The 23,245-nt window shown below is 47.1% G+C and overlaps 1 protein-coding gene across 7 annotated transcripts in view; it reads left to right on the forward strand.

Moving 5' to 3' along the window:
• The window catches only part of FLVCR2 (FLVCR choline and putative heme transporter 2), a 51,018-nt gene that overhangs the window by 13,671 nt on the left and 14,102 nt on the right, over positions 1–23,245 (forward strand). For 6 of the 7 annotated variants that reach the window (XM_071809447.1, XM_071809444.1, XM_071809443.1 and 3 more), the window contains exons 2-6: positions 7,320–7,461; positions 8,701–8,841; positions 13,551–13,618; positions 14,464–14,567; positions 22,575–22,685. In XM_071809447.1, coding sequence (XP_071665548.1) covers positions 7,320–7,461; positions 8,701–8,841; positions 13,551–13,618; positions 14,464–14,567; positions 22,575–22,685 — 566 coding nt within the window. The remainder of the gene's footprint in view (positions 1–7,319; positions 7,462–8,700; positions 8,842–13,550; positions 13,619–14,463; positions 14,568–22,574; positions 22,686–23,245) is intronic. The other variant, XM_071809446.1, reaches the window with a different exon arrangement.

Below are 23,245 nucleotides of genomic sequence, written 5' to 3' on the forward strand. Positions count from 1 at the left end.
TTGCACCACAGGGTAGCTAGCGTGGGCTACGGAACAGCCTGTTTCATCTGTTACTGAACATCAGGGATGTTGCTGTACTTGGCTTGTGCATTTTGTCTGTAAGGTTTTTGGAGGGACAACCTATTGAGGTGGCTGAGAGGGAGGTTTCTGGAAGAACAACAGTTGCAGTGTGCAGGCTTGCTTTGTTGACTTCCCTGGTGATAATGTTGGTGGGTCAGTTTTCGTCATTTATTTGGGTAATGTAACTGGATTTGTTTTTAAACTCTCTGTATCTGAAGTAACTTGTATAAAAATCAAATATAATTAAAACCAAACCAAAACAAAACCCCCAAACTGATGTCTACTGTTTTGTCTGGAGGAACATCTTGAAAATGTGAAGCCTTAAACATATCTGTCAGAAAACAGGTAAATCAGTGTATATGGCAGGACTGACTTACTAAAACAACTGAAATATCAATAATTTTCTTCCAAACCATGATAGTCCATCTGGTTTTCTAGAGGATTCCTCATCTCCATGTTCCTTGGTTGATGTGGATATTGAAGATTAGAGGTAGTGCTGAGCATTGTAAGTAAATGGTTCAAGATTAGTACTGCATGTCCCCAGCAATTATGCAAATCTTTCCTGCTCCCTGGCTTTTGGAGGCAGTGGAGGAGGCTCTGTTAGAAATGGAGGAGTGACCCTGGAGGGAACTGGGTTGGTGTGACCCTCAGAAGGCTTCTGGCAGTGGCACTGTTGGTGGCTCAGTGTAAGGCTGCCAAGGGGGAAGTCTTTGGCACAGATGAAGTGTTGGTTTTGTTCACACTTTAAAACATTGAATTTGACAGTTTCACAAATGTCCCTCAAAGACAAGCCTGCAGTGGTTAGTTAGGTTCTCCTATCTCTGTTCTTCAGGCTGATCTGGGGTGGTGGTGCTATGGGTGGTGTGTGTGGAAGATTGATTCCCAGATCAAAATGTTAAAAGTCACTCTTCTGGGAGTGGAAAGGTGGAGTAGCTCTAGAGATGTGTTGACAAATGCAATGAGCTCTCTTTGAGAGTTGGTGAAGCCCTTGATTTTATTTTTTTTTCCCAAAGCCTTTCCTTTGGAAACGTATGGCACATTGGAACAGAGGAGCATCTGGCCTAGGTCAGGTCAAATTTGTCAGGCAGCCCCAGGCCAGTCAGTGATGAGTGTGAAGGGAAAGACAGTAAAAAATGGGTGTGTGTCCTCTTAACTCTCAAAAGTCTTGGCTTGGGAACTCGCTGAGACTGTGTTGAAACTAGTGTTTGGAAAGCCTGTTGGATTGGTGTTTATCAACATGGAAATCTCAGTCTTTTGATTGCAGCAGTTTCTGCCCATTTGGCCGAACTGGCTGCTGGCCCTGGGGTTTCCTGGGACTCCTGCCCGTGCTGTACTTCTCAAAAATTCACATCACTTTTCCCTTCCTCCATTCCTGATTTGTGTATTTGGTAACAGAGTGGAGTTAGCATTTTGGTGTGCTTGTGTACAAGCAGTGTGGGTTTTCTGTTGACCTGTTCTTTTGGATCCCTGGATGGATACCGCCTCGTAGAAGAAATCTGTTGAAACAAATTGATTAAGATCTTCCATTGCTAATGCTTCAGATTTTTGCAATGTGATGTGGGAACCTCCTGTAACTATCACGTTGTGAACGCTGGTGCAAGAGTTCACTTAGTTCTTCCTCTTTCTTGAATGTTCTTCTTCCACAGTGATCATCTTCTGGCCCTACAGACTTTCTGGCAGGCTTCCTGATTTGCGTTTGGAGAGTTTTGACTTAGTTCATAAAGTTGTTCCACATCCTTTTTTGGCACAGTTATGGTTTTACTTTAGCTTGGTCCAACTTGCTGTCTTTTTTTCTTTGCTTGAAGTATAATGTCAAGTTTTTGAGTTGGGAGGTGCTGGTGGTTGTTTTGTTTTGTGGTTGTTTGTTTTTAATTTTAACTTAATTATAGTTCTAAAAGATTTTGCAAATATTCTCTACACTGAGCCTCTGCAGTGTCTTTACACAGTCTTAATGCCACTTGCAAGCATTTAATTTCTTGGGCTTTTCCTTTCTTTTTAATTTTCTTTTACCAAGTTTCTTTTAGGCAGCTCCCTCTTGTGAGTTAAATATTGCTATAGTACTTTGGAGGGTGGTTTTTTAGTCGCTGTTGTAAGGAAGCTGAATTTGAGTGCAGTGCAGAACTATTCTGTAATATTGATCGTGATCACACTGTGCTGCTCTAGGTCAAAATCACAAATTGGGCTGCCTCTTATAGCTTCTCCTCAGAAAAGAGTATTTATGGAATCAAAAATGCAGTCTCTGCATCATCCCTGTCATGACACTTATTTAGCCTGCAAGGGCATTGTCAAGATTTCTCATTCTTGTCTTTTTATTGCCTTTGCAGCATCTCTCTCTTTCTGTCTTTTAACACTTTAATTGACCTTCTGGGTTTGGTGGTCTACTCTATCAATATTTGTGCTTACTTATGGAATTTTATAGAGCTTCTGTATTCCTCTTGCTGACTCTTGGTTTTCTTTAAGGTGCAGACCCACTCCTCCATCGATCATTCATTTACAATTTTTACGCTGATACCACACTGATTATCTTCCTTCAACAGACTCTTAGTATACAAACAGCTAAAATTAAATTAGATATGCCATTTTCCATTTCAAGACTTCAGGTACATTTATGCCACCTTATTAGTCACTTGCTCTTGGTCTTGCTACCTATCCTTGTATATGCTTGAATCTTGGATATGATGTTGTTGTTGGGACTGGTCCTTGACAGAATTCAGGTAGGAAATACATTCCTTCTATCCTTTATCAGCCTTCAAAGAATAAGTCATCTGAACACTGCACTGTGCTGTAGTTGTTGACTTCCCTGGTATTTTGTTTAAAAATTACCCCGGGGCCTTAAAATAAAGTGCCAGCATCCTGGTTCCTGAGGGGAGATTCTTAGCAATCAGGACAGTGTGGTGTGTTTTGGGAGTGGGCATGCCGAGTGACGTACTGAATTTTGGGATGAGAGCCTATCTATACCAGTCTTGGAGACCTTTCTGCCTGTACAAAGGTTGGAGATGCTAATTTGTTTGCTGGTGAGAGGGGCTGCTCTATGAACCGTAATGACTGATGGTCTCTGTAAGAGGGGTAGCACAGGCTGTTGCAGAACCAACCCTGTTTTTATATCGCTTTATTTTCCCAGCCCTGATGTGAGAGTTATGGAGAAGGGAGAACAGTTATTTTTCCCCCCTTGCTAAAGCATCTTTAAATTTTCTTGGTAACTGGTTGTGGTGTTGTCTGTTGAGCTGACGGTGATGCAGGCACTGGCCTGCTGAGAACCAGGCTAAAAATCTCCTTGTGAAAGGTGGAGTATGTGCTGTATAATACTTATTGTGTTGTTAAGAGCTTGTCTTTTTTGCTGAAAATGGTATGGATAATCCAGGGTCTGTGAGTATCCTCCAGGAAATTTTTAGTTTTAGTCAAGCCAAAGGGCCTCATCTTCATAGGATTAATAACATCAGTTGCTCTGAAATATAAAACGTAGCTCCTGTTGCTGTGATTGCTGGTTTTTGTTGTTGTTGTTGTTGTTGTTTGTTTGTTTGTTTGTTTGTTTTTTCCCCCTTTCTACTACTTAGTCCTTCTCAAAGACTTAACAAACTCATAATGGATAAAAGTAGTTTCTCTTTTGGGGAGGGAAAAGAGTGGACAAAACATCAATTTATGGCTAGAAAATTTGTTCATGTCTTCTGAAAAGACAACAGCAGTGCCCAAGAAAGCTGAGGAAGACTACAGGACTTCCCAGTAAAGGATTTCTGAAAAATCCACAAACCAGATTCTCAATATCCTCTCTGCCAGGTGCATCAGATCATTTTTCAGGAAGAAGCAGCTAGAGGGAGGGCTGAAAGGAATGAATCTTGACTGTGGCCCTGGAGAAACTTAAGTCAGAGATCAAGAGTTAAGCATGGATCTCTCCTCCTCTCCTGTTCTTTTGCTGCGGTACACCAGCTCATGGGACTCACACGTGATTGCAGAGAGCAGGAAACCAAGAAGCACCTGGCACAGGAATCCAGCCCAGTTCTTGCAAGAATGAAATGGTAATTAGACAAAGGAGCAATTTCCAGGAAAGTGTTTATAGACTTTATTTGGTAAAGGTTGAAGGGGCACATGGGATACCTGATATGTAAGAGCTACTAGGACTCTCCCCTTGAATGGAAAGGGGCAATGCTGAGTCTTCTACTTGAAGCCTGAATGTTTGTTTGGGGAAGCTGAGGAGATAGGAGTGAAGCCCAGCCTGGCCGTGTCCTGGGCTGAGCAGCCGCACCGGAGCCACAGGCCTGCACTTTGGCCACAAGCAGGGCAAAATAAACGTGCTGCAGAGACAAACAGGCTTCTGCCCTCCAGGAGTGATCTCTGTGGACATCTGTTTGGTGCGGTTGCCTTATCTGTGCAGCTGTAGACTTGTTTCCCTTGTGCAGAGAAGGAAGAGGTGTGCAATTTAATGAAGATCAGAGCTTGAAGCCTCCAAGCCAGCTGCCGGTTGTGCTCTCTGGTGGTCAGGAGGTCTCGGTCTCACTGGGCAGCGTGGAGGAGAGCAGACCTGCCTCCCTGTGACGAGAGGCTGGAGATAAGCCATGTCTGAGCAAAGCTGGGCTCTGTCAAGTCTAGTCCTGTGTTAGAGGCTGCCTGTGCTGAGTGGGTGCTAGGAAGGTTTAACCTTCCTAATGGTCTCTCAGGTTTCTTCCTAAGCTTTTTCAGTCTTTGACTTGCTATCTGGGACAGCACAACTTGTGTCTGTCTTCAGTCCATTTAAACAACCCCTGAATATTTTCATTCTTGGTAGTGCCCTGAACCGGTGGGGCACATCTGCCATCTCTTGGTGTAATCTATACCCTCACCGTTTCGCTGTGATATCCCAGCACCAAGAATGAACTCAGCACAGATGTCTGTGATCCTGACTGAGGCTATTCCACGTTCTAGTGGAGGGCGCTGTTTGACACAGGAAAAGCTTGGCCAGATGTGGCTGGAAGTTAGTTGTTTGTAAGCTAAATAGGGTATCTGAATCTATCTGAATCTAGCTCTGTTTGAAACATAAGAATTATATGTGTCTCAGAAGTCCACCAGCTGGATGGCGGAGGGAGTTTATGGAGAGTTTTCTGGGGCTGGATGGCACAAGCTGGTTTTTATCCCAACTAACAGATTTGGGACCTGGAAGGTATTTGTTCTGTGATCTCAATCCTGGCCAGTGCGTGGGTCTTCCAAAATGAGTCCATTGGCATGCCAGGAACATCAAGATATGACAGAGAAAGGATGCAGAAAGCACAAGGAATTTTTGCTAGAAGGCAGCCCAGACGACATGTCCAAGCTTGGTCCTGACTTGTTCTGCTTTGTATGCTTCAATGTGTTTTATGGGCAGCATAGTCCTCACCTTTCTTAGTCCTTGCTTTCCTTACCTGTAGAGTAGATAGACCCTTTCCAGGGACTGTGCAGACACTGAGCACTGCAGAATCCTTCTGTAGGGCAGCAGTTGGCTCATGGTGCTGCCTTGCTGCCGTTCGCTCATCAATGAGGCATAAACTATACTGTCTAGTCCATTAATCTGCAACAATGGGTCATGGTGCTGCTAACTGATTCCTAAAGATCTGATGTTTCCTATAAGGAAATGGTAAATGCAATGGGCTTAATTTGGCTATATCCTCATTTCCATGTTTTGCATATTCCTACCTCCTCTCTTAGTGTGATGAGAGCAGTGTCTCCACAGAGGCTGTATTGGTGTAGCATGAATAACCACTGTGGGTGGGATTTTCTTCATGCTGCTAGTCTGTATTGATTAAATTAGCACTATCCTGTCTCCAGGCAAATCGTACAGCTTGAAAAAGAGATTGGAAATCTCTCTTTCAAGCAAGCATGAGAATGGCTGCATAGCCACGCAGCATCTCTTTTGGGTGCTTTCTCAGTCCTTCCATCTACTGGAGGCTCTTACGTGTGCTTTGTCACTGTCCACAACAGCAAACATAGGCTTAAATCAGGAAATGGCAAAAATGAGGGTGTTGCTAAACAAAACATTACTTTTGCCTCAAAGAGGGGTGAGTGTGCAGAGCCTTGAGAGTAAGCAAAAAGCTGAGCTCTTTTTCTTGTGCCTGAGAGGGCTGCAAGTGCTGGGAAGGGCCAGGGGAACAGGTAAATACACAGTGCTTGAGAACCAAATGGTGATTGAAAGGCAGCCACAAACAGTGAAAGATGAAGTAGGGGAAAAGTGGCTTTTGTAGGCTCCTCTTGTATTTAGAGTACTCCTGAATGTGCTGAGTGTGCTTTGGCTCCCACTTCATGAAGAGTATGCTCCTAAGCACCAAAGCAGCTGTTTCTTCTCTCTCCCATTTGAGGGTGGCACTGAAGGTCTGTGCCACTGTCCACCTCACTTATCAGCATGGCAAAGCCTGTGCCACTACAGCTTCTTGTCACTGTCCTGGAGAAACAGCTGTGGAGTTAAAAGCCACACTAAGGTCCTCACTAAAGTGTGTGCTGCCATTGCAGGAGCTCCTCAGCTGGACAGGTGGGACTTTTGGCACAGTAGAAGCCAGAGCTGCAGAGGTTTCTTCGTGTAGCTCTTCACAGCCAAGCATTTTATTCAGGGGTAGTTGCCAAACCCCATCACACAACCTTGATGTTTATGATATGTGCCATCAGCGCTTCCTTTGCTCGCAACCTTGATGCTTCATTAAGTTCTCCTGGTGGTCATAGGAGGAGTCTTTTCTTGGGAGGAGGCTCATTAAGAAATCATTTCATAAAGCATCTGAACCATATTAAGATCTCACTCATTAGGAGTGGGTAGGTTTTTGTCTTGGCCCTTGCACTTGTCTGGAAAACAAATTGGTTCAACTCACTGACCCTGCAAAGAATTGTGGTGGGTTTTGAGTCTTGTTTTCTGCCAATTTTAATGAGCAAAGTTGGATTACCAGGTGATCAGACCAGCGTCGGAGTGGGTGCAAGATAAGGAGTGGGATGTGTGGACAGGAACATACATGCATGGGGGTGGACAGGGGAGGCAAGACCTCTACTTCGATGGAGGCAGCTATTCATTCTGCTCATTTCTATTGTAAAAGCTTGTCTTGAATATCCTGACAATTGTGAGTGCAGTGGGGGAACCTGTTATGACCTAAATGGAATGGGTAACTGGCTTTTCTCTCTTAATTGTTGGATGGTAAAGATGATTTTCACCTTGGTTGTGAAATTGGATTAGGTTCAGTTGAGCTCTTACTGGGCATCAGGGGACTGAGCTGTGAGGTGGTGTCAGTGTTGTGGTTTCATGTCACACCTTTGTGTCCCCTCTCTCTTCTGCTCAGCTCGGCATCGCTCTGGGCTTTCTGGTCCCTCCAGTTCTGGTTCCCAACTTGAAGGATGTGGAGAAGCTGGCCTACCACATCAGAATCATGTTCTTCATGACTGCAGGCGTGGCAACAGCCCTGTTCATCCTTGTTGTCATAGGTAAGGAGGTGGAAGTGTGCACATGAAACCAGGTGGGACTGAGAAGATCAGCCTGTGAGCATGAGGGGCCTGTGTGCTCGGAAATGAGCTGGGGAGGTCATCTGGGGATGTGTCCCAGCACGCAGCTGACAGGGCCATGCAATACCCTACCTTGCTGCTTCAAGCCCGTGATGAACAGATGTAGAAGGGAGTACAAGAGGTGGTGAGTGAGCTTGATTAATTGTTAATTTCCTCCTTTGCCTGTGTAGTAAAACCCTGGCATGAATAAGTCTTGTAAAAGCCAACAGAAATCTTCCAAGGTTCACAGTTATCTTGCCTGCAAACAGGGTGCTGGGCCTTGGGTTATGATGTGACGGACCTGACTATCTCTTAAGGGTAGGGAGAAAAGGCAGGTCATATAGCATCACAGGAACAAGCTGTTGCCAGGGGAAAAAAAGGTAACCAATTAAGAGTGGAGAGAAGGAAGCATTAAGGGCAGTAGCAGGACACCAGAGGTGCAATTCCCCTGCTTAACATGTGAAGTGGAAGCCAGATCTTTACCATGAAAGACTGATATTCTCAGTGGAGAGCAGAGCTTGTTTGCTGAACTCCATGACATTTTTTTAATAGGCTCCTCTTGCTGGCTTGTTCATGTTGCCTGCTGGCTGAATCAGATGTAGACTTTAAAGAATCTGGCAAAAATGGCTGTCTAGCACCTAGTACAGCAGTATCACCTGTGACTTGGATTTCTGGTTGCTACTTTAATGCTACTTAGGGACAGCAGATGGCTTGCCCAGCCTAAGAAGTGCCCAGCCTGAAATAAAACTTTGCATAGGTCATTGCTCCCTAGGCGCTGGGCACTGCAGGGCATCAGGCCACCTTTGCCAACTGGCTTTTCCCATTCCATTTTTCAATTTGTAACTCCACACAACACTTCTGCAGCTGGCTGGCCACCATCTGGAGACACAGACATTGTCAGTCCTGAGAACTCTTTTGTTGCTGCCAGACACTGCCTATGCAAAAAGCTAATTGAAGGCAAGGTGTTTGCCCAGTGGCAGGAATTATTGTTGGAGAGGCTCTGTTCTTTCCTGTTCCTGGGTAAGTTCATGCATGGAGATCAAAGCTTAGGGACAATGGTGTGTTTTGTACACTTGGTTTTACTAGTCCCTCAGCTGTTCCTCGAATGGCTCTACCCATAGTGTGTGCTCAGGCTCCCTGATTGCACTGTTACAAACAGGTGCATTTTGTGTCTGGTTTCAGTCTTCAAGGAGAAGCCCCTGCACCCTCCAAGCCGAGCTCAGGCCTTGATCCAGTCAAGAACAACAGAGGAGTATTCCTACGTGCAATCAATCCGCCGTCTGCTCCGCAATGCCAACTTTTTGCTGCTTATGGTCACTTATGGTAAGATCTGGCCTTTCTTCTGTGCAGTTGTCACTGCTAGACATGCTTAGCTTCTCCCTCCCTCTCCATGCTCTGCTGGGGCGGTAAATGGCCTGAGTTTTTTAGGGCACACACCAGGGGTCCTTCAAGGCCAGAAATCTCCAGCAGTGGTTACAAGCAAATGCCTAGGGAAGGACCCAAGCAAGGCAACCACACAGAGGGCAATATGCCCCACTGCAGTTCTCCCAGTCTTTGACTGTTTTCTGTTCAGGGGATTTCCTTGTTGTTGTTTTGTGTGTGTGTGTGTGTGGTTTTGTGTTGTTTGTTTGTTTTTTTCTAGTCAGGTAGTTATTTGCAATGAACTAATCCATATGCTTACGTAAGAGATAAATGGAGCTGTGTCTGAGTGTGTGTCACAGCACTGGGTGAAAGTCCTCACCCAAGGCAAGGGTATGGCTGCCAGGCATCCCAGTGGAGGTCACGTGGAGCCTGCAGATGTGCAGACTGCATCAGTGTCCTTGGCAGCTCCTATGAAGCAAAGGGAAGGAAACACCGGAGGACATCTTCCTTTGCCAGCTGTCCTTGCACACTGGGTTAGCTGCTTGCTCCTCTTCAGCAGCCTTGGTCTGCTTCTCTGAGGGCAGTGTGGTGTGTTGAATCTGCTCCTGATGCTGAATTGTCATACTGAAAGTACTTTTCTCTTTAGCAGAAAGGCCGCTGCAGTCGGTGCCTGGCTGCGTGATAGGACAGACTGTAGCCAGCTAGTCTGCTGGGAGTTCTGCCCTTGCTTCCTACCAGCTTGCTGTGTAAGCTCCTCCGGGGGAAAGTTAAATGATGCTGGAAGTTCTGCTGTTCTGTCAGAAGTTGTGCCTAAACGACCTGGTGGATGAGTATCCAGGTTGGAGAAAGTGAGATGGTGGCTTCGTACCTGCTGAGGGTGCTAATGGTCTTTGGAGTTGCTGAAATCTCTTCTTTCTCAGTGCAGTAGTCTTCTAGAAATGCTCCTCTCAGATCGCACTTAATCTCTGCTGGTTTGCATTGCAGCTGCTGGTTTGTGTGTGGGTTTTGTTTTTTTGGTAGTAGTACATGATATCCTTTCAGAAAGTGGAGATAGAAAAAAACTGTCAGGCAGACTGTGTGTAAAAGTTGGATTGTGTCATCTACTCAGTTCGCACTTACCCTTCAGGGAAAAGAAAAGGGAAAGCATTTGTTCTCATAGGTGTAAACAAGTCCTAGAGGAGAGAGGAGGGCTCCCAGTCCAAAGAGCATGTTTAGAATCTGATCTTCTTGGGGTAATTCCCCTCTGGCAGTCACAAACAACATGGAAAGGCTGTGCAGTGGCTCATAATTCAGTATCTCTTCCTGCTGGTCTGTGCATTTATTCTGTTCCTCTCTGTCAGCCTCATGTCAATCACCAGCTTGACTTGAGATTGTGACGGTTACTCAGAGAGGGAACTATGCAGTGAAACTATTTTTTTTAAACTAGTCTTGTTTTAAAATGGTGACAGTTTTTCCTACTCAAGTCAAAAGTTTTGTTGACCAAGATTTAAGACATCTGCAGCCACATGAGTGCAAGTGAGTCATCCTCACTAGCTAACACAAAGATACCTGCATCTCTGCTTTTGTATTAAGGTAGTGTGTATCAGGGAAGAGAGGGGGAAACCTGCTGCTTGTTCATCTCCTCTGGCTATAGAAAGAATGGAGGCCCTTACATGATGCCAGGTCAGAACAGGTCTGCAGACCTCTGAGGTCTTGGTATTACCAGCAGCTGCCAACTCCTTTCCTGCAGTAAGACTTGCAGTGCTGGTAACAATGGTGGCACTGTGGCTATATTAGTGCTAGTGAACTGCTATTCAGGAAAATCTTCTGATAGGCTTTTTCCAGAGCCTGCTGACAGTGCTTCTGTAAAGCTGAGGCATAACATGGGGGGGGCATTAAGAAACTCTTGACGTTATTGGGTTGTACTCTGCACTGACGAGCATGTTGCCACTGAGAGCCAGTAGGCAGGAAAAGGGTGGGAAAGGCTGGTAGAGTGGGAGTCATGAGACAGCTTTTGGAAAGGTGACGTGTCAGTGAGGAGGAGGCAGGGCAGTTAGTCCTGCCTAAGGAACCGTTGTCCTGGAAGATGACAAGGGTGAAGAAGAGGGAGACCAATCGTCTGGCATGTAGGCAATAGGCTGCTTAACTATAGAAGACTTGGGTTCTGAGGCTTAATAAGGGCTCCTTTTGGAGCTGTAGGCAATAAACTTGCTGTTTCTGGCCTCTGTAAAATAGAGGAGACACTGTGAGGCCTCAAAAATGTTTTTCTACAGCACATTACAAGCAAACCATGGTAACTAGGTAATGAATCAGATGGGGCTGGACCTTGAGATGTCCTGCTCCCAGTTACTAATTCTGTTTTTCTTCATCTGCATGGCCAAATGGACACTGCCCCATTGGAAACAACCTTTGTCTGTTTTAGGGGCATTCAAACAGCTGTAATTCATGAAGAAAATTCACTGAGCAACTGTGACATGTGAAATGCCTACAACTTTTGCCAGCCTTCACAGATGCAAATTTGGCACATTGTCTTGATTCTTAGAATATTTTGCCTGACTCTGGTGCCAAGTGTTGCTGCCAGCTCTGCATTGCTTTCTGCCCAGCTTGGGAGCAAGGGCCCTTCTCTCTCTTGGAAATCGCATGCATCACAGAGCTGCTGTGAAGCTGGCGTGCTGACAGCATCAGCTCCCAGAGCAGTGTCTGGCTGTCCCCACAGCACTGCTGTCCTCTTGCCTGGACATGAAGTGGAGGTACACAAATGACTGGTCCATGTTTACGTCCAGCTTTGAAATGAAGCAGTGGTGAGAAAAGGACAGTGCTGATCTGCTGTACTCCCATGTCCTTGGCACTGCAGTTTGTGATGTCTCCTAGTGAGTAGGGTACTCCAGAGGTAAAGATAGGATGAAGCTGAATTAAGCTCTTGTGGGCTGTTCTGTCATAGACAAGTGTTTCAAAGAGCCAGCTTTCAAGGCTGGAAGGCGCCTCCTTGCTGTGGGATCTCCAACTGTTCTCTCCCCTCTCTTGGCTGCTGGCCCTGCTGGAGTTTCCAGAATTTCTGAGTAACTTTTGAAAAGGATGGGATGGATTCTTTCTGACTAAAGAGCATGTCACGCAGCTTACTAGCCTCTCCTGTAGCCTTCTGACACAGGGTTTTGGAGCAGGGAGTGTTGTCACAGGTAATTTTCTTGTTTGGGATCACTTGCCTAAGATTATTCATCTGTTCTCTGTGCCATGAAGCTGTGGAGTGAACTCTGCTTAATGTTATCAGTGATGGTGTGTGAGGGAAGTGCCATGTCCCCTCCAGCTGCCTATCTTGTGGCTCCTCAGAGTGCTGATGATCTGTGTACAGCAACAGGTGTCCAGTGTCCCAGTGGAGGAGTGGGCCAGGCGCAGGATCGCTGAGGGCTTCAGGGTTAGGGGAGCTCAGGGTTTTTTTTGTTCCCTTTGTCAAAGCTCTGCCTGCTAGACTGCACTTCTGTATCGTGTAGTGCGATGTTTCTGCTTTTAGCTGAGGCTGAAAGAGGAAAAGCAGGAAGTGGGAACTTGACGTGTATCTGTTCTGCCAGGATTTCAGGCATCTGTTTTCAAACTCGTGCTTCCTTATGGAGCCCAGAGATGTGTGAGCTGTAGTGGTGAAATCTGTGTTCCGGTCCCTCCCCCCATCAGGATCACTGAAGCCTTGAAGAGAAGCTAACTGCAAATGTAAATGACTTTCTGAGAAGAAAGTTCTGCTGGCTGTTACAGACCTCATCCACCTGGGGGAGGTTTCTCAGTATCGCCCAAGGTGAGAGTGTAGCCGTTGCGGTTCTGCTAGTCCAGCACCCATGTGGATGTTCTTGGTTTTTGTACCTTTTGGCAAGGCGTTTAGCTTGAGTTGCATGTAAACTGGAGCGGAGTGTCTGAATAGGGCTTGACCAGTATCACCCTCAACGGTTTCCATTCTCACCTTGGGTGATACTGAGAAACCTTCACCAGGTGGCCGATGTCTGTAACAGTTAATCGAACTTCCCTTTCAGAAAGACAATTACTTTCACAGTTGTTTTTTTTTTCAGGCTTCAGTGACGCCTTTTAAAATGCAAGACTTTTCCCATGCAGACACACACACCAGGTGCCTGGGGGAAGCGCTGTCTGCTTCACCATTAGCTCTGCTCCTACTTACCTTCTGGTGTTTCTTAGCTTGGAGAGGATGTTTTTTACTGTCTCTAGGCAGGGAGACTGCTATCAGGCTCTCCTCTGTGAGAAAACCACATAGGTCAGTGGCACTAGTGTTAATAAATCTCAGGTCCTTGTTAAAGGTGTGATGCTGAGGCAGGTGCTTTTCTGGTGTTTTACCTTGACTGGGGGGATGAAAAAACTCCAATGCTAAATATAAATCTGGCTGTGAGAGAGGGTTGAGACCCTATGAAGGACTTGCAAGAACTTTCAGTACCAGAAATGTGCACGGCCCTTCCTCTAGTTGTAAAGGTAAGAACCATCCTGAAACTGCAGAGTGCTTCCTCCTGCATGCTGAGATCTGGCTGTCCTTGGTCTGCATTTCTTTCAGTAACCTATGTCTAGCCAGTTTGGCTGGCTCTCCTGAAACTCAATAACCTTGTAGTGGACCTCTGCTCCCAAAGATCTCTCTCTCTGCACTTCTGCCGTTTCACTACCCAGCAGGCTCTGAATGTGCTGCATTTTTATCCCCCTCTCAGGTCTGAATGTGGGTTGCTTCTATGCCCTGTCCACTCTGCTGAACCGCATGGTGATCCATCACTACCCAGTAAGTGTATCCAACCCTCATGGCCCTCTCATGCTTGCGGTTGTCCAGCGCTGGCTCCCAAAGGAGAGTGTGAGAAATACAATGCCACAGCACTTGTGGCTGACTCTGGCACAAGCTGGCTGGCTGACAGAAGGCCATTGGTTCCTTCAGTTCTTTACACCACCCCATGCAAAAGCTGGTGAGCGCTAGCAAAGTTGGCTCCTTTACACCCTGAATGACAGCATTTCCTTCTGAGAAGCTCTTCCAGCAATTGCCTCCACCCTGTTACTGACAGGAGTTGGAGTTGATGATCCTTGTGGGTCCCTTCCAGCTCACAACATTCTATGATTCTATGATTTCTACTGGGACATCTGTACGAGGAGGCTGCCCACACTTGTACTCTGGTGGCAGACGGGTGGGGTGTCTCCACAGCTGAACTACTGTGGAGCTTGCTGCTGGGGCTGTGTGCCAGAGAGCTCCTTTCCATGCTGCCTTAGAGTGAGTCCCAATATTTCCTGGTTGATCTGGCCCAGATCCTAACACCAGGCAGCAAGTTGCACGGGGTTTAGGCTGACTCCTATGAGAACGTCTGTTCATGCTGGCCAGTGCTCACCTTTTTCTTTGGGCCGACTCAGAGAAAAGTGCCAAACCACTTCATGGTCCATAATAGGACACTGCATTAGCTCATAGTGGGCCCAGAAGTGTTCTTGCAAAGATTAGTTCTGGTTGATGTGTTACCAGCAGAAGACATGTTATGGACATTAACTTTGGTGTCTCTTCATCTCTGTGTTCTCTGCACTTTTTGCTTCTTGTTGGCTATGACTTGGTTCCTACATTTGTGTGAGTGTATGTGTGTCTCACCACAGGGGGAGGAGGTGAATGCTGGCAGGATTGGACTCACCATTATACTGTCAGGGATGGTTGGAGCTCTGATCTCTGGCATCTGGTTGGACAGAACAAAAACGTACAAGTAAGTCCCTTGTTTGCCTCTGTGTGCCTAGTGACTGTGCTCTTCCCCCATCCTGTGCAAGGAGCAACCCTATGCAGTAGCAACTTGGCAGTCCAGGGATTGAATCATTGGGAGGATTTGTAGGAAAAAAGATGGTTCTTCAAAATCCAGTTAGTCTAAAGTGAAGTTTGGAGCTGTGTGAGCACTGGGCCCATACAAGGTCTGGTTCTAGTGGTCCCTAGGGAGGCAGAGGGAGAGGATGAGACGGCTCAGTGGCTGCTTTGTTAGGGATCAGCAAGTTCTTGGCACAAGCAGAATCAAGACTGTACCAGACCATTTCTCAGCCTTTACAAACCAGCTTCTGTGAATCTTTGTCTGAGTTAATGAAAGGCATGTTCAGTCCAGTGCCTAGAGGCATTGTGTGAGGGTGTGTTGCTGTATTTAGGGCAGGCACTGGGGTTGCAGGTGGATGATCCTGGGTTTGCTGGCTGGTGGGTTAGGAAGGCAGATCTGGCCTGTGTACCCTGCCATCAGCAAAGGGACAGCTAAGAGTCTCTGGGTGTCCTGCAGTTCCCAGTCCTCAGGAACTCAGATCTTGCTGACAGACCTCTGTAGGGTGTTCCAGGGGATGGGATGCCTCTCCTGTTGTATGTTTGGGTCTGTGTAGTCAGCTTTTCAGTTTCCTGTTGGCTTTGAGAAGTGTGCTATAACCTGTTGTCTGAGTGAGTCCCACTACCATTATCCTACCTGTATCTCGGTCCAGAAAAGCACATTCTCCTTGTGGGCAGCTTAGATGAATCTGGCTAGCTGTGGACTTGCAGCTTCTCAAGTGGCCTCTGGCCCTAACTGTCAAGTACAGGGATCAAAAATGGAAAAGATATGGTCTTCTCTAACACGAAAGAGTGGTAGCTGAGGACTCCTGGACATGCTGGCGAAGAGGAGCAGATGACTAATACAGAGACTGGCAGGTTGCTTGTTGCTGTTTCTAGGTCATTGTGTACCACTGAGTAGTTCTCATTTGTCAGTCCTGGGCAACAGAAACACAGCTGGTATGAACGGCTCCAGCTCATTGTGCAATGTAACTTGTCTCTTTCCAGCCCATGACTGGTGGTAAGGTAGCCTCAGCTGGCACTGCTAGGGTGGATGGTCTTCCTCACTCCCCCTGAGCAGATCTGGGTTGCAGCAGGTAGGCTGCAGAGCTTTGTGGCTCACAAGGCAGAGCTGGGACTTGATGGAATGGGAGAGCGGGGGAAAAAAAAGTCCTGGATTTGTTCCATGGCCCCTGCTTGCTTGAAGGGACCACATAGATGTGCAGAGCTGGCCAAGAGTGCAGAAGAATAGGACTATGTCATTCATGGAATTTATCCTACAGACCCCAGGAACTATCTGGGGATAGATTTAGCCTTAGGTGAGGTAAAATGCTGCTAAGAATTTGTTCTGCCTTGCAGCCCACAAAGTGGATTTCTGTGTAACTAGCAAAATTTTGAGTGCTACAGTCTCTTTATATAGCTGCATTTAAAAGTCTGTTTAAAAAAAACTTACAAGATGCCAGATGTTCTAGGTAGGTACCCTCCCCCTTCCCTTCACTGCTCAGTTACTGTCAGGATCTAAATGGTAAGCACAGGAAAATCAGGAAGGAAAGATGTCAAGTCCTTTTTTTAGTCAGATTGGATAGAGAGGGAAGCAAATGAATGGGATCCAGCTGTGACTGAGGGTAGAAGCGGGAGGTTAATAACAGAAGGAATTGCAGAGCTCTACATGCATGTTTGATCTTTACTGTCCCATCAGCAATTCCTTGAAAGGGTGAAGCTGTGTTCAGTCAAGCTTTCCCCATCTGTCATGCTCAGGCACTGAATGGCCTTGAATTCTTGCTTTTATTTAGCAGGCAAGTCCCTGCAACAGCCCCTGTACTGTTCTTATTTTTGGAATTAGCAGACGCAGATTTGGCCCATACAAATACGTGTATTATGTTGTGATGAGCACGTGGGGCGGCCTCTGGTGGGTTGGCTTGTTGAGAACAGCCTATGTCTCTTCGCAAGAACATGCTTTGACATCACGTTAAATGGTGATCCATGTACATCCTTCAGGCTCCTGGCTCAGAGGAGAGATGGGGTTGTGACACCTGGAGACTGCTGGGTATATGAGTGTTTGCCAGGGAGTCTGGCTCAGGATCAGGGATTTGGGGACTGGATTAATCAGCGTGTCTCTATGGCCACACTTTGCTTTTAAGGGCAGTGTTCACATGGCCTCAGGTCCAGCTGGTTGCAGGCAGCACTATCTGCTGTCATCTCTGCATCTCTTTAAGGCAAGATGTCAGAAATATCCATCGCTCTCTATTGACTAGGCAGAGAACCACAAGTGGTGGTGTAAATTTGGGCCTGTGTAGGCCCAAAGTGCATTAAAATTTGGGGAGGGAGGATATTGGAGAATGGGCTGCTTGGGGCTCTTCCACTGAAAGGTGAATGTGCTCTCAACCTAGCCTGGCCTGCTGTTTGAATCTTCTTGTTGTAGCCCTTTTCCAGGTTAGGTCTTGTATACTGGATGTGCCTTCACCCTCTCCTGCCATATGTCTTATATAAATAATTTACCAAGGCTGTCCTTTTTTGTGACCTTCATACAGGAAGAAAGTTGCATAAAACAGAGTGCCGAAGGATGAGGGAGAGGTGAATACTAAACCAATGCTCTCCAGTTCTTCCCTTTTCCAGTATCTGACACCTCAGTGTCTTCAGCAGTGAGATCCCTCTGGGAGTATAAGGGCAAGACCTTTGCTCAATATCTTGCGCAGCCTGGAAGGTGCCATTCTCGTGGCAGAGCCCATGGAGGTCCGTACAGAACAGCGCTCTGGAGCTGCACACAACATCCTACTAAGCAGCTAAAACTGTACCATGTGGCTGTGGCCTCCCCGCCTGCCCCTTGTTCATTTGTTGGTTCGGATGTTGCTTGACTCTAAAGTTTTTGCAGCTCCAGCCCCCTGTGAGACTGGTACTGTCCCTTTCTACATCCAACTGACCTTGTGAGACATGGCTTGGCTGGGCTGCACCATGCCCGTTCCTTACTCTAGGTCTTCCTTTGGAATTGGCTGAACAGCAGGAGTTGTGCCCTCCATTTCAAGTCCTGTTCCCTGCTGGTGCTGGCCCTAGCTGGCTTTTTCCCCCAAGGTCTCTTTTCTCACAGTCCCTGGTGTGACCTCTTTAATCTGCCTCTTCGGAAGGGTATGGGGAATGTGGCTAGGTGGGCAGATGGATGTCAGGGCAGCTTAGGTTCACTTAAGTGACAAGCCTGTCAACTCCTTCACAGATCTCCCTCTGGCTCTGCTGCAGAGACTTGGCAGCTGGTGCCCTTGTAGCGCTGTGTCCACAATGGTGCGCTGGGCCTCCTTCCCACACCCCACAGCATGGAGGCAGGTGAAGCCCAGCTGTCCTAAGGTGATGTAGCAGAATGTGTAACTTCCAGCCTACACGCACTGCACTAGTTAGCCTGTTAAGGAGATGGGCAGTACATGTTCCACAGTTATAGTTTTCAGTCCCTGTAGGGCCTTTATGGAACAGGTTGTTAAAAACACCAGGATGCTGTGCAAATGTCTTCTGTGAATCTGCTTCTCCTCCTTTGTCTTTTTATCTCCCCCTATAATATATTTATGGCTATTTATCAAGCAAAACTGTGCATTCTTCCATGCCCAGTGCCCCTAGGACCGCAGAGCGTTCTTCTTGTCCTCTAGAGAACATGGTGACAAAAGGCCACTTCCTGAGAAACAGCCCTGCCTTGTCTTTCCCCAGGGGTTTCTTTGTTTCCCTATTAACCAGTATCTCCCTGTGTCCCAGTAAAATCCTTTTCGAAATTTTGGGTCTTCTTGGACTGCTGGGCACTAAATCTTTTTTGTACATCAGTGGTATGCTCAGGGGAGCAGGGTCTTGCTAAAGTCTGGTTTAGCAGAAGTCTGACTGTGTGCTTGAGGCTGTTCCCTGCAGCAGGAGATGCATCCAGGGCTGTCTAGGTCCCGGTTAGAGACTGTGGCCAGCAGGCAGCTACTCAGTGCATGGCTTGGGGGCACTTCTGATGTGTGATTTCCACAGCACTCAAGCCTGCAGTCTTGTTCTTTCTCGAGGTCCTTCTGGAGCCTAATGATTCACGGAGGTCAGCAAGGAAAGCTCATAGTCCCCTACAGCCAGCTAATGTGCAGTGGATGAGGTTCCCATGGCAAGATCAAACAGTTCTCTCCATTTCATCCTGCACTGATCTGCAGTTCCAAAGGAGAACACCTTCAAGAGCTGCCTGCTTCTATGAGCCTGCCTGCTCTAGTTCTCAGTGAGAGGCTGCATGTTCAGGGAACTTCTTGCTTGCAGCTTGACTAGTGACATAGCAACAAAGTCCTGACCACATCTGGTCACTAACTCATTCATCACCTTTGCCTGAAGATGAGGGGCAAAAGTGCAGCTGTTGGCAGCTGTCACGACAGAGTTCATCTGATACAAACTACTTGGAATACGTGAACCATAAGCCTAGGAAAGTAAGTGAGATTTTGTGGGACTAGAGCTCTGCATTGAGACCAAAACTGGCTGTGGGGAGAAAAAAATCAAATATGATGTTCCAGGTGTCCCTACTGGCAGAGACTAAGCTTCTAGGGGACATAGCCACCTCTTCGAGCCTTGCACTGTATTTTACCACTGAATGCTGTGTAGTTTGGAGACTTGTATTTATAGAAGCAGCACTCAGTTCAAACTTGGTCTGTGCAGCCCAGGGAGCTGCAATTCCAGCCTTGAGCCCCCTTCCTAGTCAGCACTTTTCCTCTGTGACTGCATGTCAAGGGATGGGATGTGTAAGAACTCATGGGAGATATCTGAGGAACCCATATGGAGCAGAAAAAGGCTTTTACTTGCTTCTTTTGCTCTTTTTGGGGCAGCTTTCTAAGTCCTTTGTCAGTCTTTCAGCTCTTCTTCTGCAGCCTCCAGGCTATGTACTGGCCACGTAGCAGCTCTCTATAATGGTTTACAGCAGAAGTAAGCAGCCCCTTTCTGCTACTTTCACAGATGAATGTTACCTCCATGAAAGCACTGGAAAGAACATATTCTAGAAATGACACAGCATTGGAGGTTAAGGGATTTACCTACTCCTTTGATACAAATTACTTGTCACAGCAAAATGTTCTTTAGCCTTTAAATACATTAAATGTGTCTGAGCCTATGCAAGCATGGATCGATAGTCGAAGTCTGATATTAGCTTCTCAAGTTTGTATTTGGATAATGAGCGTGTATTTGGAGCATGAGACACACTGACTTCAGTTATTGCAGCACTGAGGGAGGACAGGACCTTAGCTGGAACATTCTGGTTTTATCTGTAGTAATTCAGTGCACTGGAAACATTTTAGTACACAGTGTAATACTGGCTGCCTATTTGGGTTGCATTTTTGACAGTGGTCATTTGTATTAAAAAGGAAAAAAATAGTGAAAATAGTTTAAGATTTAGTTTCTTTAGTAGAATTCTAGGAACTGATATCAAACACATTCTTTAATGGATTAAGACTAAAATTTGGTAGAAAGCACCCAAGTAGCTCATGCTTATACATTTAACTTCTTCCCAAAAGACAATTCTCAAAAAAGTTTTGTCAGCTCTGGTGACTGTGCTTTCAAGATCCTGGTGGAATTTCAGTCAGTTAAAGGATTTACCCTTTCCCCCCCTTGCCCCCCTTTTCCCCTTCCTTTTCTTCCCAAAAGTATGTACTGTGAAGGGCTACTTGCTACCTTCTGTACTAGAGAGAGCCTTGTTTTTTTTGGATGTGGGAAGGGTTTCCTTGTTGTCTACTCAGGGATGACAGTTGCTAACATCTCAGTTGCAGTAAAGCTGCCCTGGACTGCTGCGTGTCTCGCAGTACCAAGCCCACCGATGCTCCTCAGCGTGGCCAGGCTACAGGTCTGGCTGTTCCCAGCTCCTGGTGCGCTCCCTGGGCACAGGCTCTCTTCAGCCGCTCTGCCCAGAGATGAGCGCTTGTGGCTCAGTCGCTGCTGGCCATGGAACTGGCACTAGCCCTGCTAAAAGTTCCCATGGGTTGAGGGTGAGGCTGTAAGGGCAACGTGGCTTGCACGTCACCTCTTCAGGTACAGTAGGCAGTTTAAACACAGAAAGGAGCAGCAATGAAAAGTGGTTTGGATAGCACTGAAAAATACAGGCCCATAACACTGTAGCAGTGCTGTCACCTCTTCCCTTTGCTTTCCTGCTTGGGAATGATCAGTCCACTTGGGTCCTGCTTATAAGTAAGCATGTCCAACTGGTTATATTAATAGTAAAGAGGGTGCCTAAGAAGATTAATCATCTCCTTATTTTACTCTTGTTCTTCCCCTGGAGAGGCACGTAGAGTACATGACCAGGGACCTGTCAGCCCATGGTAGGATCTGAGCTTCTTGGCTGCCTCATAGGTGCCTCCTTGTAGATGTGATGCCCTGACACCCCACAGGGAGCAAAGCCCCTGGTCATGAAGTAGGGATGTGACAACTCCTAGGCTCCTTGTTCTTGTTTCTCCCGCAGCCCTGCTGTGTGTGCAGGCCCTTCTGTGCTGTCAGTCCAGTTCCCCTGCCCTGGGGTAAAGGTGTCAGAGAGCTGTGCAACTTTTTTTTTTTTTTTTTAAATCTGTGCTGCAAACTATACTCAATTAATACTCAATTACTACACTGGTGCCCCCGGCCCCACCCCTCTGCGGTTTCCACACCAAACACAATTCCGGCAGCCTCAGCGCCGCTCTGTGGGACTCGAACTGTGGGCTCAAGTGATCCGACAGACGCTGCCTCCCTACACAGCTGGGACAACAGGCGCATACCACTGTGCCCAGTAAAGCATTTGACACAGTCTCCCACAGCATTCTCATAGCTAAACTGACGAAGTGTGGTCTGGACGATCGGGTAGTGAGGTGGACTGTGAACTGGCTGAAGGAAAGAAGCCAGAGAGTCATGGTCAATGGGGCAGAGTCCAGTTGGAGGCCTGTATCTAGTGGAGTGCCTCAAGGTTTGGTGCTGGGGCCAGTACTGTTCAATATATTCATCAATGACTTGGATGAGGGAATAGAGTGTACTATCAACAAGTTTGCTGATGACACCAAGCTGGGAGGAGTGGCTGACACGCCAGAAGGCTGTGCCGCCATCCAGCGTGACCTGGACAGGCTGGAGAGTTGGGCGGGGAAAAGTTTAATGAAATAAATCAAGGGCAAGTGTAGAGTCTTCCATCTGGGCAGGAACAACCCCAGGTTCCAGTATGAGTTGGGGAATGATCTATTAGAGAGCAATGTAGGGGAGAGGGACCTGGGGATCCTGGTGGACAGCAGGGTGACCATGAGCCAGCACTGTGCCCTTGTGGCCAAGAGGGCCAATGGCATCCTGGGGTGTATTAGAAGGGGGGTGGTCAGTAGGTTGAGAGAGGTTCTCCCTCCTCTCTACTCTGCCCTGGTGAGACCACAACTGGGATACTGTGTCCAGTTCTGGGCTCCTCAGTTCAAGAAGGACAGGGAACTGCTGGAGAGAGTCCAGCGTAGGGCAGCAAAGATGATGAAGGGAGTGGAGCATCTCCCTTATGAGGAAAGGCTGAGGGAGCTGGGTCTGTTTAGTTTGGAGAAGAGGAGGCTGAGGGGTGACCTTATTAATGTTTATAAATATACAAAGGGTGAGTGTCACGAGGATGGAGCCAGGCCCTTCTCGGTGTCAAACAGTGGTAGGACAAGGGGTAATGGGTTTAAGCTGGAACATAAGAGGTTCCACTTAAACTTGAGAAGAAACTTCTCAGTGAGGGTGACAGAACACTGGAACAGGCTGTCCAGGGGGGTTGTGGAGTCTCCTACTCTGGAGACATTCAAAACCCGCCTGGACACGTTCCTGTGTAACCTCATCTAGGTGTTCCTGCTCCAGCAGGGGGACTGGACTAGATGATCTTTTGAGGTCCCTTCCAATCCCTAGCATTCTATGATTCTATGAAACTTTACCAAGATCTGTGGGCAAAAAGAACAGGAGGACTGGATTAAATAAACACTGACTCTGCTTTTCCTTGCAGACAGACAACACTAGTCGTCTATATCATGGCTCTGGTGGGAATGATAGCTTATACCTTCACTCTGAGCCTGGGCCACCTCTGGGTGGTCTTTGTGACTGCAGGCGCGCTGGGGTAAGTTCATGTGCAGGCTGCTTTTCTCTACACGTGAACTGGTAGGGGATGAGCAGGGAGCAGAGCTCATGGTGCAGGGGGAATTGGGGAGAGCCATAGCCTGTGCATGGCTTCTGCATGATTTAAGGACAAAATGATCTGTTCTTCCCATCTCTCTCTTGTATGTGTTTTACTAGAGTCAGGAACATTAGTGTGGCCCTGCTCAGCTGCAGCTGCATTAAATGTTCCAGGTAATCAAGTGAAAGCATTTGGGAAGTGAGTGGTACCACAGCCCCATAGATGAGCAGCAGACAAGAATGAAAAGCATGTGGGCCTGGGTGGCCGTTTGACTGTGCTGGAGATGGTGCCCCTTAGAGTTGCTTGTGGGAGATGCTGCTTTTAATGCCTCATCCTTGTAGCAACTGGCAGTTCCATTCTGGCCTGGCTTTGTGCCTTGAGGCTGTGGGCAAAGATTTTTCTGAGTATGAGGAAGACTTGTGCTATGGTGAGGGAATCAGACAGCTGCTTGGGCTGTGACAATGCCAGGGGAAACAGCCTGTGCAGTCACTGAAGCGTCCCAA

This window comes from Patagioenas fasciata, chromosome 5 (genome assembly GCF_037038585.1).
Source record: "Patagioenas fasciata isolate bPatFas1 chromosome 5, bPatFas1.hap1, whole genome shotgun sequence".
In the NCBI taxonomy this organism is placed as follows: Eukaryota; Metazoa; Chordata; class Aves; order Columbiformes; family Columbidae; genus Patagioenas; species Patagioenas fasciata.